Below are 15,021 nucleotides of genomic sequence, written 5' to 3' on the forward strand. Positions count from 1 at the left end.
TTAAAGAGCTGTTGAGGCTTTGTCGGAAATACGGTCGGGGATCTCGCCTAAAAGTAAAACTCATTTGCTCCATTTTAAGATACGCAAATACTAAATTCTCTCTCGAGTTTAGTTCGACCAACTACTGACTTTAGCATCAGAGTGTGTTCTATTCTGCAAGTCACATATCCAGTTCATTTCCAACTCATCCATCGAGTTACTCCCCGTCCAAACCGAGATTCGCGATGATTTCATGATCAAACAATGTGATTGATTGTCCCTCCCAAAAGGTAGAAAATCACAAAGCCAATTAACTATAAAAAATTGAATGCTACCAAATGCAAGGTGCTTGTTGGTGATTGATTTGAGTCCAAACAAGTCCTCCAAATCCCCTTGTCAAATCCTTCAAAAAGTAGCCAACTCTTAACTATATACATAAGAGAGAGAAAGATTATTGCTTAAGGCAATATGTAGTGGTTGCCAAAGTCAAAGTTTGTGCATTGTCATTTCATGCAAATAGCTCAAGAAGAGAATCCATCTTAGTGGGACATTTTCTTTTTCATTTCTTTTGTCACGAGTCAATCTTGGTCCTTTTTTATTTATACACACAATTCCTATGTTGATATACCAAACAACTAATACAAATAATGCCCTTTTGCATTCCATATCATGCCATCGTAGTCCCTAGACTAGAATTTCATGAGGTTTCTGTCGAATCAAGTAGTTTAAATAGAACAAAATTAATTCATTGGGCAAGAGTATCTTTTAGACTTCCATATTAGAAATATAGCATAGTTAACAATTATAAAATACAATTTGAGTACAGTTTAATAATAAATGACATTTACCCTTCCATTAAAGGTTGTAAGTTCAAATTCTCGTTCTCCACATTTATCGTGTTAAAAAAAGTTACATTCCCACTAGACCATACCACATGTACTTTCTATATCTCCGATTCTAAATTTACCGTAGTCTAAGATTGTGTCTTGGATAAATAGTCTACCTGGCACCTTTGCACCCTTTTTTTTTAATTTGATATGAAATTTAAAAAAATGAAATTTGATAGTTGTAAATCCATCAGAGGCCAAAAAGAAAAAAAATGGGGCTAAATACCTCATAATTAGAGGGAATTTGTGATGGTTAAAATTTATGAATGATTTTTAAAAAGAGGGAAATTCTCCAAAATAGGAAGAAAACAAACTCGAAGGGGATAAACAGATAGCTGTGTGTCATGAAACCAGAGCGACCAATCAACAGCAAAGATTCTGAGTGGAAGAGAGACGACTCATAACAATGAAGCAAACTATGAAACCGATCTCTAGCCCTAATCGGACCGATTACTTCCCGCCGCCATTGATGAACTTTTTGAAGGCCGATGTTGGAAGCCGGAGTAGAAGCGGCAGGTCGCGTTCCAGCCCTATGTTCGTCAGGAAGAAGAACGTCGTCGCCATTGAAACTCAAGAGCCGTCTTCTCCCAAGGTTACCTGTATGGGCCAAGTCCGAGCCAGACGCTCTTCCGCCCAAAGCGCCGCCAGATGCCGCTGGATTCGAACCGTATTGGCTTTCAATCGACGCCATTGTCGAACCTTGTGGAACGGGTGGAAGGTGCTGATGTTCGGAAGAAATCGTGAAAGCAGACGAAAATCATCGATCTCGATCTCTCAATCTCGCGTTGGAAATGAAGCGGAAGATTCGAAGGAGGAAGATGAAGAAAGAGGCGAAGGAGCGAGAGATGCGGCGTTCGCGTCCTCGATTCCATCGCCGCCGAAGAACGCTCTCATTCTGACGAGGTGTAGATCTGCGCCGCAACGGTCGTCGGTTTCCGGCTATGGATACCGGAGTTCGCCGGCGAGAAGCGACGGTACTGGAGAAGAGCGGAGAACAGAGCGCGATGGTGGAAACAGAGCCACGTCCCAAATTGAGTCTGAAAACTCAATCGGAGAAGGAATTTCTAACTCTGTAAATAGCAAAGAAAGCAAAATCGATGAAGAAAAAGTAGGCGGCTCTTCGCGGCGGTTGAATCTGAAGAGGTGTAAATCGGAACCTGGTAGAATTGCAGAGAAACTTTACGGAGAATTGAATCTCCGGGAAGAAGGAAGTTCGTCGGGTATGGTAACGAACGATTCTTGCTTGCCTAACAACAAGCGATTAAACGATTGAATCTCTTCCAGATTTTTCGTGTTTCCTCTGTAAATTTTGAAACTGTTCTTCTGCATTTCGCGGGTGAGGAAATGGAGAATTTCTGTGGCTAAATAGAAGATCAGGGAGAGCCTCTGCTTAGTGGTAACTGGTAAGATAGTTTTTCCATGAAAGTGCATTAAATTTTAGTAATTGTAATTAAATTATTAGGAAAATAGATATGCAACACTTTTTTTTAAACGACAAAATTTCATATATACCTTATCTTAAAAAATTTAGATTAAATAGAGTGAGATAACCATTTAACATGTAAGATTTTTTAATTTCACCTTTACCTTTTTGTTGAAACTAACAAAGTTGAGTTAATTTATGTTTGGAATTTTGTTTTTTTTTTTTAACTCAATGATTCATTAATTAGAAAGGAGATGTCATCGGAGCTCTACACGTACACAAAAAAAAAAAAAATTGCTCTATGATCATATTCATGGACTATGGATGAAATTTAATTAGAAAGCCACAACATTGATGAATTGGAAACTTAACCAACTTCTGAACAATATTGTTAGTCTTTGCCGACATAAGAAAAAGATTTAGATTTATCAATTCTACTCGTTGTTTCCATGACGAAAAACTTGACTTTAAAATTAGATTGGTCTCCTCTACAATAGAATTATATTATTATCTTTTAATCAAGTAACAGCGACACATTACCTTATAAGTTGTAATTGGCATTACCTTTGATCAAATTTGCCATTTACTCTTTGTAACAATTGTTTGAATTTATTTGACTATTAGTAAGGTGTGCTTGAATTCTAATCAATATAAAATATATACAAATTTTATTGTAAAATTTTATTTTTTGTTATAATATGTCGTAGGTAGTGATGCTTTTAAAAAACTATTGTATATACAAGTATGATATTTAAAAGGATTGGAGGGAATCCAATCTTTTGAATTCTTTTTTTTTTTTTTTTTGCCAATATATACAATTACGGTTTTAAAAATATGGCATTGAATAGGAACAATAGTTAAAAATTACTTCGATATGGTCACAACTATCCGTTAGAGAAATTCATGATTTCATAGGGTTGGCGATATTTCATTTTTATTCCTAAATAGATAAGTGCTGAAAGAATGATTAGTAATCCATTTTTTATTTGGAATTAATTGTTGTAGTTTTTTATGTCTTGAATATTCTATTAGAAAAATTTGTTAACATAGATTAAAGCTTATAAAATGTTACCTATTAAAGTTGGAAGTAGGATATTCAATATATAATTACCTCATTTAAAAAAAAAAAACTCTTAAAAGGTAAAGAAAGTACCATTTTGGTCATTGAGTTTTTGCTTATAGGTCAGGTTGGTCCTTGTATTCCAAGATTGTGAACTTTTGATCCATGAATTTCTAGAATAAGTTTAAACGATCCCTCAACTGAGGTCGATATTAGATGTTTCACGAAAAAGATGATTGGATTGATGTGACATATTCGAGTTCGGAATATATCTTTCATTATGTAGATATTCACCTCACGTTGTGTAAATCATATAAGGTGATATAATACATGGAGAACGATATTAGAAACCCTAATATGTCAACATGTAATGTAACAAAAGTAAGCATAATGTTACAATCCATGTGGATGCATTAGAGTTTCTGATTGCGATTTTCATTTATCAGATCGTACTACATGATGAACATAATATTGGGTGAATATCCACGTAATAAATGATATATTTCAAAATTTGATATGTGTGACATAAGTCCAATCATCTTTTTCGTGAGATATCTAACGACAGCGTCAATGCTAGGGAAAATTTAAACCAATTACATCTAACCTAAGAATGAAAAGTGCACAATTTTAAAGCATAAACACCGGAATGACCTATAGGCGAAATCTTCGAGCCAAAGCCAAAAGCCTCACTTTTCCCTAAATTTTATTTATTTATTTTATCCCCCAAAATCTTGCTAAATTTATATATCAAAATATGAGGAAGCAGGTGGATCCAGGCTTAAATGTAGGCAATAAAAAGCATATTGCCCAGCTGGTAAGAACGTGTCGCCATCTCATTGGCTACACGAGTTGGCCATCCACGTGTCCTGTCCTGCTTGCCACTAGTCTAGACTTCAAATATTGAGGCGAGTTTCCTGTTTTCTTTCTAAAATTTAAATGATACTTTTATAAGATCAAAATAAAAATTATATTTTGATATTTCATTTCGTAAATTGTATTCAGTTCCCTCCACCTCCACGTATTTAAGAATTTCATATTGTATTATATTTTGTTTACCTCTCTTTCCAAAGATTTATTGCGGAGGTTTCGTAAAAAAAAACAAAACAATAAAAAATAAAAATTTATTGTGGAGGGTAAAAATTAAAATTTTTTCACTATAAATAATTCTAAATAATTTAGAGATATATTCTAAATTGGAACACAAAGATAATTATAAATAATCTTAACAATTAATGAAAACATAGTTTAATGAAAGCATAGTTTATTAGATAAGGGAGCGATTATCTTTTTTTTTTTTTTATATATTGAATGTTCCATTCTATGCCTCCACAATTTTTTACCATTAGAAAATATACATAATAAGTATTGAAACAAAAATAGGTATAAGATGGTACAGGAAGACAATTAGGATACATAAATGGAAAAAAAAGGAATAGAGTGGTAAATTTCTCCCCTCACACCCCACCGCACTTGTGGACCCATCATTACCATCTTTGTCGATATATAATACATACATACATTATCAATTGCATCTATATTTCAGGTGTCTTTTCTATAATAAAAAGAAAATTTAACCTTCCATTGGTAAAACGAATCAAACATAATGTTGATGGAGAAATTTGGTCTCTTGGAATTCTGTCAAATTCACACCAATCCTCTAAAATAAAAGGGATCGATGAGACCTGCAAAACAAAATAGCACTAAGATCGGTGTGATTCTTGCCACACGAGCTCCGATGCTTAAGTAGGATCAGAGTAGTTGAGTATAAAATGTAGGGTATTGTGAGCATCACCCTAGGGTTTGGCTTACCAGTCGAACCATAATCCCTTTAGAAATTAACAAAGTTGAATCCTAATGTATCTAGGAGATCTGGACTTCTGGACCTATGTGTTTCGTAATTGGCCCAATGTCGAATCTAGGGTCGAGACAAAGTAAATTCGGATCAAGCCGTACGGAAGTCAGGAGAGAACCCTCGAAGTTTTTGGTCGGGGGGCCGAGAAGGTCTCGGCATCGAGGCTTGGTCGACTATGGGTCGGTCCGGTCGCTAGATTTCAGCTTCCTTATCTGGTGAGCCTCCTCCTCATCTGGCCCAACTTTTTTTATTTTATTTAATCTTCCTGTTATCAATACCATTTGACTAGTGAGCAATAATCAATTTTTGGACAAAAACATGGAGAAGGAGAAAAATGTATGGAAAATTTTGGAATCCCTTCCCATTTGTAATATGATTTAGAAGTAAAATTGAAAAGGTGTGTATTTGAGTATCTTGTTGGGATAGGATTGAAGGGAACAGATTGATGGGGGGCCTTGAAATCGAATGGAGAGGTTGGATTTGCTTTTCTCTGGAGTTTGATGGCAGAAAGCAATGGAATAAAAGAAAGTAGGTAGAGAGTATAATGTCTTTAATTGTAGGACATATTACAATTTATGCACACATGCACTTGCCCACACCTCTCACAATTATTATTATTGTGGTATACATCTACCTTAAAAGTTAGGAACTCGAGCTTATATATCTTCTACAACATTATAACACATATTATATAACGTAAAGTTTTAATGGTCCAAAACACAAGGTATGTAAATTTGAACTTTCCGTAACTCTAAGTTTAATACATCAAAAGTTTGGGCAACATACCCACAAGGTCATTTTATAAATGTCTTGGATGTGACAAGCCTAAATATAATTCGGTTGGTTTAAGATATAATAAATCTCTTAAGGTAGAAGTTCGAATCCTCGATACTCTTAACTCTTGTTTATTAAAATATCTATCAATGATTAAATTTGTACCGATCAAGTTTAAATCTTTGAATTCGTTGGTGATTTGACATGGTATTAAAGCAATAGGTCAATGATTAAACTCGAAATAGAAGAAAAAAATTATGATGTCGAAGATTTAGTTTTTCGTTTTATTATTTCTTAAAATTATTTAAGTATTAGTTTTTTTAGTACAACAAATGTGGGTATGATCAAAGATTTGAAACTCCACAATCTCAAGAGAATAAGTATATACTATTTACGGTTGAATTTGCATATGTTTTACATTTTAAATAATAGTTAGTGTTTAATTGTAAGATATACTTGAGTTATCGTAAAATACTATCTACTTTGTTTATACTTTAATTTTAATTCGATTTATGGTTGGTTAAACATGAAAATAACTAGCAGTTAATGCATCGAACTACTCTATTCACGTGAGGTAAGAGGTTCAAATTTTCACACAACTCATATTTATTATACTAAAAAATAATTGATTTACGGACTTTTTCTATTTTCAATCAAATCGAATATTGAATAAATGAAACAAAATTGGTAATTGATTAAAAGTAAAAACCATAAATTTTGGGCTGCGATCATGCATTCTTAGCAAAATTATATATTATTATATATTTGTTTAGCACTTTGAAAACATATAGAACATAGAACAACCGTTGAAATATAATCTCTTGAAAATCTTGCTTGAACACCCCTATTTAATCGGTAAAAAAGAGCATTAATAATTGAATATGGTTATAATAGAATGAAAGAAAAAGAATATAAATATAAAATAAAAAAGGGGGGTTATTTATAATGGAAATAAATGTTCCAACCCAACACATCTACATCAGTTACCTCGCAAGTTATTGCTGTAAAGATGGTGACGGTTTCAATTCCCAAAAGCTGAAAAATACATGCAATTCCAATTTCAAATTATTCAATTCCCCAATTCCCCCCTCTCTTCTTCTTCTTCTTCTTCTGAAAAAATTAGGGTTTTGAGAAAAATTAGTGTTGTTTTCGATCAATTCTCTCTGCAATTAGAAAATTGAGCTTCCATTTTGATCATCCATGGAGATCACCTCTCCCATCATCATCACCTTCTTCTTCCTCTTCCTCATCCTTGCCACTCCTTCCATTTCCTCTTCTAAAGGCATCTCTCTCTTCTCTCCCTCTTTAAATTAATTCTTTTTGTGTCACAGAAAATTAAATTTTGATTTTGATTATTTTTTTTGCAGGTGGATCTGAAAATGGGGCCATGGAAATTTCTTCAGAGGTTTATGAAATAGACTATAGAGGACCAGAAACTCACTCATCTCATTTTTCTCCACCTGATCACCACTCCCATGGAAGGCCTTGGATTATTCACCATCAACCTAAATTACACTCTCTCAACCCTTCTCCAAACTCACGCAAGGTAAATTAAACGCTTCTCGTTCTTTTTTAATTATGCCCATCATCCATTTAATAACAATATTTTTATTTAGGTTTGAAAAAATCTTTTAAAAATTTAGAAACAACAGACGTTTTGTTTCTATATAACATGTGGAGGTAGGGATTGAATTTATAGCCTCCGATCCAACCTCTTGAGATTTATGCTAATTACTAGCTTTGCGGAGAAACAACAAACATATGATTTCTTTTTATTTTTTTATCCACACAATCATATTGTTAAATACTTGAATCTTTTGACAAAATTGAGGTCTTATTTTACCCCTCAATAATTTTTTTTTTAGAAATATTAATTTTTTTTCAGATAATTGGTTTTTTACTTTTTCAAGGAAAGTATTTTCTTTAATATTTATGATCTAATGCTGTAACGATTTACATCAGGGGATTTTTAAAGAAAAAAGAAATGATTCCATGTCGAGTTTGGTTAAATTCAGATAAATGAGTAAATTTACCAAGTTATCTAATACAGTAAATAAAAGTGAGTCGTCTCGATTTCAATGATTTTCTTATAAGAGGTAAAATTCATGTCACATCAGTAATTAAATCCATGAGAAGTTAGCATTTTTTATAAAACAAAAAAGGAAGGCTATATATATATATATATATATATATAAGTTAGTTTTTTAAGTAAGTTATTTGAGTTGAAAAACATAAGGTGAAAATTTCAACCACTAATTTATTTTTTGGTAATATAGTAACAGCGTATTTATTTGGTTCTTCTAATCTTGTTATTAACACTATTGATTTTTACACAAATAAAATTGTTACTAAAATATATTATAATTTTTACACAACAAAAAAAATGAAAAAAAAAAAGAGAAATCTACCATGGTTGAATCTTGAAAATCATTCTTAAACTACGTGTCTTAATATAAATGAGTAGTTTTTTTTTAATATCTGCTTAAAATAGTGAATATTTCTGTCACACTTCATAAAACAAAATAAAAATTACATTTTTGTACAGTTTCCCAATTATTGTGTTTACTTGTGCAGGTAAGCTGCAAGAAGGTGGGTGCATGATATGGGAAGTTTTGGAAGCATTGTGTCGATGTTTAGAAATTAAATTAAACTTGGTGAACTTTTTTCTTTTCGTTTTTTTTTTAATATCGACGAGTATCCAAGTCAGCTTATGCACCGATTCAATTCGGTGAACTTGAGATAGAATATATGGACAACCAATCCCCATGTACAATTTCTTTTCTTTTTTTTTTTTCCTTAATTTTCCGCTTGAGTATAATTTTGTACAAATTAAGATTTCATTAATATTTTGTGTGTTTGGAGTTTGAACATAAGTTCTGTGTTGTAATTGGTTAAGAAGACATCAACGTATAACATATTTTACTTCTCTGTGTTTTTTTAGTGTACACCTTAACTTTTTTTTCGACGTGATGAATCAAATTAATCATGAGTGCAAACAAATCCCATGTTAGCCAGGATATATAAGCGAACGCAATTATCTCGATTTGGTGTGTGATCTTTTGAGTAAAACAAAAAGAAGGTTTCTGTCAATATTCATACCCTATAATTGTAGAGACATGTGATTGGTGTTAAGAATCCCACATCGAATGACTTAACCAAGGTTTATAAATATATGAGTAGAATAGCTAAAGATTCCATGTCGAAAATTCAATGTCGAAAAGATTAAGGAATTTAACAAGATTTATAAACATATCGATTACACCTCCAAAATATTTCCATGGACTGAAGGATTATATTCTACCTCAATGTTTTTAATATATTGTAAAAATTCAACGAAGTATAAAGAATGACAACAAAATTACCATACCACCAATATAAGAATAAACACTAACACGAAAGATTTATATTTTATTTAAAAAGTATAAAATACTTATTTATTAATCAAATAATTTTCCTAATTTATAACAAATATATATATATATATTTTAAGGATGTTTTAGTTTTGATATCTCCCTAAAAATAAAATAAAAATCTCGAAGTTTCCGTGGAAGTGGAGACGGACGTTCAAAATCAAAACCTATTTGCGTAATTACAGCTACGGCGCAACCAGAACCTATGGTAGAGGTTTCCGCACCCAATTAAAACCGCTGCGGCTTTGCGTGTACACAAAATACAAATATACAGCGCGTAGACTTGGTTTTTCTTCCTCTTGGCTCTTGCCGTGTGCGAGGAAATTGGAAAAATCACGTCTCTCCCATTTCTTCGCATTCAATTTTCAATTTTCTCATCTGGGAATTTTCGTTTTTCTCCCGAGTTAGAGTAATCATGGCGAACGGCCAAAACCATGAGGAATCCAGCCCACTTCTTGGACAGGTGCTTGAAACTGAAACTGCCGATGAGAAGGATACCCTTCCCAGCTCCACCGCGGCTATGGGCGATGCGGTGCCTCCGCCGCCGCCGCCGCAGCCTGTTCGGAAAGATACGGCGGAGGAGAATGGCGGTGGTGGCTGTGAATATGGGTGGACCGCCGATGGGCTGCCGATACATGGGAGTGTGGTGGGGGAGCCGATGGGTCGGGCCCAATGGGAAACTGGTCTCTTCACTTGTCTTGGTCGCCAGGATGAGTTCTGCAGCAGCGATCTTGAAGTTTGTAAGTCAATTCGTTTCTTAATTGTTATCGGAAGGATTTGTGTTTAGATTTTGGTGGTTCTTTGTCTCTGATTTTGGGGTTTGGCATCGCGATGATATTACTGCAATTCTGAGGGGGATTTCTTTGTTCTTGGCTATTCGGTGTGATGATTCTAAAAAATTTGAATCCGATCAGCAATTAACGCCAAAATTTTTCGATTGATGTTATCCATGGTCAATAGCTTCGGACGATGTCCATCGTTTTTGTAGTTTTACTTAATGGCTTAAGGCGAGGAATTCAATCTCAAATGATGAAATGAAAACTGGGCTTTTAAATTTTGCTCTCTCTAATCTCTATCAGATGCTTACTATTTCTAGTTATGAAATCGTATGTAGCTCATCCTCATGATGTTTTATTGAACTCTTTGGTGATTTACCTTAATTTTAGAAACAATAGAAATTGTTCTTATGATTGTTGCTTATTCCAGTCAAAATGTTAATCGTTTTATTTGAAGAAACAGAGACGATACCTCCTTTGTATATGTTGACTTTAGACATTACGGATACAGTCTTGTAGAATGTGGTTTGCTCCAGCTTATTAAATATCGAACCCATAGATCATGATATGCTAGCATTTGGGTAATACTATATTTCTCGTCTCCAAATTAAGTTTTAGGTAAGAGCTGGAAGTGTGCAGAAATGTTTATTCTCTTATACCAATACCATGCTATTGCTTGTAATAGGTGGTAAAGCAGTCTATCTAATACTAGTTTAAACAAACAAGTTTTCAATGTTTTATTAGGTTACGAAATTTCCTATCTAATTCTCAATCATCCATTAAATGTCCAATCCTATCCTACAATTAAAAGAAATGCTTGCACGGTGTTATATTTTCGTAGTTGGCATGACTTTCTATCTCTCTTCATGGTGGGGGCTGGAGGAATCCAGGCCATTTATGGGCCAGGATTGTGGGTCGTTCTAAGCCAGAGTAGTCAATATAACTACCAAATAATTCGTGGTATTTTGATCCTCCCTCTCTCTGAGTATTATTACTCAAGCTTAAACTACCGAACGATTGCCTATCTTCCCCTCCCACACTCACTCTATTTAAAATCATCTCCTTCCTGTAAACTCTGTGACAAATTACTAATATGTCCTTATACCTTAATAATATTTCTAACTACCTGATGACATTCCTAACGCACTCACCCCTCCTGAGGGAAGGGCGTTCACTCTTGTGTGGGAGGGATTTATGTTTCCTCCTAGGGTTATAATTGATAAAAAGGACCAGCATTGGCGTTTACTATTTAATCAGGGACTCAAATACTTTATAAGTCTTAAGATTTTTCTTTATTGAAAGTGATCAGGATGGGAAGAAAATGAAACGAGATTAGAGAAAAGAAGGTGAAGAAACTAACAATCGTTTGTGTTGTAGGTGTTATTGGAAGTGTGGCTCCTTGTGTGCTGTATGGAAGCAATGCAGAGAGAATTGGGTCTTCTAATGGAACCTTTGCTAATCACTGCATGTCATATTCTGGACTCTACTTGATTGGAACCTCATTCTTTGGTTGGAACTGCCTTGCTCCATGGTTTACTTATCCTAGCCGAACCGCTATCCGCCGAATGTTCAATCTAGAGGCAAGTTAAACTTACTCCTTTAGTATCCAAATTGATTCTTAATTTGCAATCTGCATCAGTGCATAACTATGAAAGAATGCATCCCTTAACTAAAATGTTTGGCTTTTGACTCGAAATGAATTAAAATTGACGAAATGGGCGACTTTTGCCTTTACCATGTAATACCTATAGTGGGGGCGTCGGTCATGGTCACCGTTGAAGCATCTGCTTAGCTTTCAGTTCTATTGATACATGAGTATATACATTATATTTTCCCATGGCAAACAGGGTAACTGCGAGGCGCTTCATAGGTCATGTGGCTGTTGTGGAGTCTGTGTCGAAGATGAGGTTCAGCGTGAGCACTGTGAATCAGTCTTTGACTTTGCAGCTCATGTCTTCTGCCACACATGCGCACTTTGCCAGGAAGGCCGTGAACTCCGTCGACGGGTGCCTCATCCTGGGTTCAATGCTCGACCCGTGTTAGTCATGATTCCACCTGCAGAACAGTCGATGGGGCGTGGAGCCTAAGCATCCCATTCCCTCATGAAGTAAACCTAATTGCCTGCCTCATATAGCTTCTCTTTATGTTCCATGGCAGTGGTGTCATGCTGCTGGGGATCTGCATGAGAATATATTCTGTGGCTGATGAGATCCGGATGTTAAATTTTCACGGGGAAAAAATATACTGACGAGGTTTTGTATAAATGAGATGGGATACCATATTTGTGGATATATATATATATATATGTAACCTTCTTTTTATGCATAGAAGGTGTTGAAGATTTCGTCGCCACCTGGACAGATTTGTTTCCTTTCATTTGAATATTGACAAGGATTAATGTTTCAATTTGTATTTTTAACTGCATTGGAATATGTTTCACTCTTTTTGGTTAACCTTTTTCATCAAACCAAACTTGTTTATGAATGATATTTTTTTTTCACACCATAAAATCATTTCTAAAATGTTTGTTTGGGAGTGTCTCTTTGTCTAGGCTTAAAATAACACAGGATTTTTGACAAAACATAATGAAAAGATAAGTCATCAAATATATTCAAGATCTCGCTATCAAAACAGATTCTGAACTTTTAGTTGAAAACTCAGTTAATCTAATTTGTGTACATTCCTGGCTAGCCAATGGGTATCAGACAAGAAAGATAAAGCAGCATTGAAGCAAAATATACCACATAAACTATCTTCTTATTTTCTCATCACTACGCGATTCTAAACCAACCGCAGGAACGTAGAACAAAAAGTAAAACAACTCTGGAGAACTTGTTAGTTCAAGGAACACAGCGGATAAGAGAAAAGTTTACTACTACTACTTGTCTACTACCACTATACTACTCTCCAGGTGCAGAGATACCTTGTTTCAATCTCTCCCTCTTCATCTTCTTCTTGGAAACTGGTTTCTTCTTTTTGGGAGGGAGGGTCTTCTGCGCATAAACATACAGTGCGTAATTCCCTACGAGAAAAGCCAAGAGCAGCCCCCCGACGACGAGCAGCACGACAAGTCCTGGATTGAATCCTCCAGCGTCTGCATCTCTAATCACCTTCCCCTGTGCACCAAGGCCAATGTTTGCTGCTGATCACATTAATAAGAACATACACAACAAGGAGAGAGTTGAAGAAAGAAACTGATGAGCCGTTGTAAAGCCCCAGATCAGAGACTGTTTATTTCTTCTGCATTCTGCAGTTTCACGCTCCACGTTTTCGACCCGAGTTATGCATCAACACTAATATATGTAAGATGTATACTCAGTCTCATGTATCACTTCTGAATGAATCAAAGTAAGGTCTTTTTCACTTAAATACGAAGAATATCCCTTATTTAGGAATAGGGTAAGTGTAAATTAGAATCAGAACCCGCGTCAGATTATAAGCATGAAGAGGAGATGAATTGTATTCTCATACTCCTGCTATTCATTAATCTGGTCCTTCAAGCGGAGGATACCACATCCTCTGAAAATATCGAAGCGATCAGAAGAAGAAATATTCCAACCTCAAATTAGAAGTTTGGCCATGCAAGCAAGATCAAATTAACAGATTCATGTAGCATCCTGTAATTTCAAATTCGATCCTCTAAGAAAAAAATGTATAAAGAGAAGCAGTTTTTGAAAACTTTTCATCCCACCAAAGAACACACTAATTACATGCATCCTCTTCATCCTTGAAAGATTGCATCAACAGAGCGTTTCTTCATGAAAAAGAAGTTCGATTCTGGTTAAGAAATTTCACGTTTTCTCGGTAATTGAAAAACCCACAATACAAGAGAATTACCAAGCAAAGTGTTTCTTTACAGAAGAAACGGGACTTTCACTAACCCAAAACAGCTCATAAGGATACTCGGGGAGCAGATCCCACCAAATTTCAACTGCATTATTTGCTACATTTGATTTAAACGAATTTCAAAAAAATGAGATCAAAGTGGAACAAAAATCCTCAACGATTGTAGGTAAACCATAAAGAATAAACATAAAGAAGGATCTCCAAATCAAAACCCCAAGGGAAAAAGAGAAAAGGGTAGCTGCATTCATAGAGATCTTATACTAGGCAGGGCAAAAAGGAAGAGAGAGAGAGAGAGAGAGAGAGAGAGAGAGAGAGAGAGAGAGAAATGAATGGCATCGGGATATTTTCAAGGGAGTTGTCGGAGAGTGGAGTACCATGCGATGGACGGACGGCGGAACCTTGTCGCCGAACTCGAAATCGTCGTCCATGGCTGAAATTCAGAAGCGCTTCGCAACGGGCTCCAGTTGTAGCTATGCTATGAACCACAGAAACTTCGAGAGGAATAGAATAGAAGCAGAGATATTAGCAACACATGCTGGGATGGACAGTGGATTTAGTCCATTTCCGCCCACGGGGTTCCAAACGACGCCGTTCTAGAAATTTGACATTTTCGGCCAATTATTTGAATAAATAAAATAAAAAAAAATCAAAATTTTTTTAAGCAATGATTTAAATGTCGATATGGATAGAAAGGTTGGAAGTTTCAATTTCATAAAAATATGATATTTCTATAAAAATTTAAATTAAAAATGATAAATATTAATATTGTGTATATATTAGTAATATTGATAGTTTTCGTATTTTATCGATTCTTTTGTAATATCATTGAAATGTTGAACTGCAACAGAAAAGACCTGAATAGGAAGAGGAAGAAAGAGACCCTCTTAAGGAAAACTCTTCACTATCATGCACACTATCCATCTGGCCTCGCACTATCAATCTGCCTCAATTATCAATATCAATGGGTTATAAACAAATATTCATTACATAAATGGGTGAAAAGCAATCAAAGCT

The 15,021-nt window shown here is 34.9% G+C and overlaps 4 protein-coding genes across 5 annotated transcripts; 3 read left to right on the forward strand and 1 right to left on the reverse strand.

Moving 5' to 3' along the window:
* The first annotated feature begins 755 nt into the window (after nucleotides 1-755).
* Nucleotides 756-2,446, forward strand: LOC111013748 (uncharacterized). The gene has a single exon (XM_022288271.2). It carries the CDS (start codon nucleotides 1,273-1,275, stop codon nucleotides 2,137-2,139), a length of 867 nt encoding a protein of 288 aa, XP_022143963.1. The 5' UTR covers nucleotides 756-1,272; the 3' UTR covers nucleotides 2,140-2,446.
* A 4,525-nt stretch (nucleotides 2,447-6,971) lies between these two features.
* LOC111013652 (uncharacterized) lies at nucleotides 6,972-8,909 on the forward strand. Of its 2 annotated transcripts, XM_088124839.1 has the most exons (4): nucleotides 6,972-7,093; nucleotides 7,127-7,257; nucleotides 7,343-7,521; nucleotides 8,550-8,909. In XM_088124839.1, the coding sequence occupies exons 2-4, from the start codon at nucleotides 7,176-7,178 to the stop codon at nucleotides 8,574-8,576; spliced, it is 288 nt and encodes a 95-aa protein (XP_087980965.1). In that variant the 5' UTR covers nucleotides 6,972-7,093; nucleotides 7,127-7,175; the 3' UTR covers nucleotides 8,577-8,909. The 2 variants fall into 2 exon arrangements, with proteins under 2 accessions (XP_087980965.1, XP_022143835.1); XM_022288143.2 differs by having other exon boundaries at nucleotides 7,009-7,257.
* Nucleotides 8,910-9,664: 755 nt separating this feature from the next.
* Nucleotides 9,665-12,567, forward strand: LOC111013586 (PLAC8 family protein). Its single transcript, XM_022288052.2, has 3 exons — nucleotides 9,665-10,125; nucleotides 11,539-11,741; nucleotides 12,009-12,567. Exons 1-3 carry the CDS (start codon nucleotides 9,801-9,803, stop codon nucleotides 12,246-12,248), a joined length of 768 nt encoding a protein of 255 aa, XP_022143744.1. The 5' UTR covers nucleotides 9,665-9,800; the 3' UTR covers nucleotides 12,249-12,567.
* Nucleotides 12,568-12,899: 332 nt separating this feature from the next.
* On the reverse strand, nucleotides 12,900-14,542 carry LOC111013587 (DNA-binding protein S1FA). The gene is made up of 2 exons (XM_022288053.2): nucleotides 14,382-14,542; nucleotides 12,900-13,277 (listed from the first exon to the last, which is right to left on the reverse strand). Exons 1-2 carry the CDS (start codon nucleotides 14,433-14,435, stop codon nucleotides 13,062-13,064), a joined length of 270 nt encoding a protein of 89 aa, XP_022143745.1. The 5' UTR covers nucleotides 14,436-14,542; the 3' UTR covers nucleotides 12,900-13,061.
* Between the last annotated feature and the right edge of the window lie 479 nt (nucleotides 14,543-15,021).

Source organism: Momordica charantia (assembly GCF_013281855.1).
Source record: "Momordica charantia cultivar OHB3-1 chromosome 1 unlocalized genomic scaffold, Mcharantia_2.0 BLBB01000001.1, whole genome shotgun sequence".
Taxonomy (NCBI): domain Eukaryota; kingdom Viridiplantae; phylum Streptophyta; class Magnoliopsida; order Cucurbitales; family Cucurbitaceae; genus Momordica; species Momordica charantia.

What these genes read in the sequence shown, in the direction of transcription:
- LOC111013748 (XM_022288271.2), top strand. Translation starts at nt 1,273, where the DNA reads ATGAAGCAAACTATGAAACCGATCTCTAGCCCTAATCGGACCGATTAC.
- LOC111013652 (XM_088124839.1), top strand. Translation starts at nt 7,176, where the DNA reads ATGGAGATCACCTCTCCCATCATCATCACCTTCTTCTTCCTCTTCCTC. An exon ending in TTCCATTTCCTCTTCTAAAG is followed by an intron (nt 7,258 to 7,342) that starts GCATCTCTCTCT and finishes TTTTTTTTGCAG; the next exon opens with GTGGATCTGAAAATGGGGCC. An exon ending in CTTCTCCAAACTCACGCAAG is followed by an intron (nt 7,522 to 8,549) that starts GTAAATTAAACG and finishes TTACTTGTGCAG; the next exon opens with GTAAGCTGCAAGAAGGTGGG.
- LOC111013586 (XM_022288052.2), top strand. Translation starts at nt 9,801, where the DNA reads ATGGCGAACGGCCAAAACCATGAGGAATCCAGCCCACTTCTTGGACAG. An exon ending in CAGCAGCGATCTTGAAGTTT is followed by an intron (nt 10,126 to 11,538) that starts GTAAGTCAATTC and finishes TTTGTGTTGTAG; the next exon opens with GTGTTATTGGAAGTGTGGCT. An exon ending in GCCGAATGTTCAATCTAGAG is followed by an intron (nt 11,742 to 12,008) that starts GCAAGTTAAACT and finishes CATGGCAAACAG; the next exon opens with GGTAACTGCGAGGCGCTTCA.
- LOC111013587 (XM_022288053.2), bottom strand. Translation starts at nt 14,435, where the DNA reads ATGGACGACGATTTCGAGTTCGGCGACAAGGTTCCGCCGTCCGTCCAT. An exon ending in CGCCGTCCGTCCATCGCATG is followed by an intron (nt 13,278 to 14,381) that starts GTACTCCACTCT and finishes CTTGGTGCACAG; the next exon opens with GGGAAGGTGATTAGAGATGC.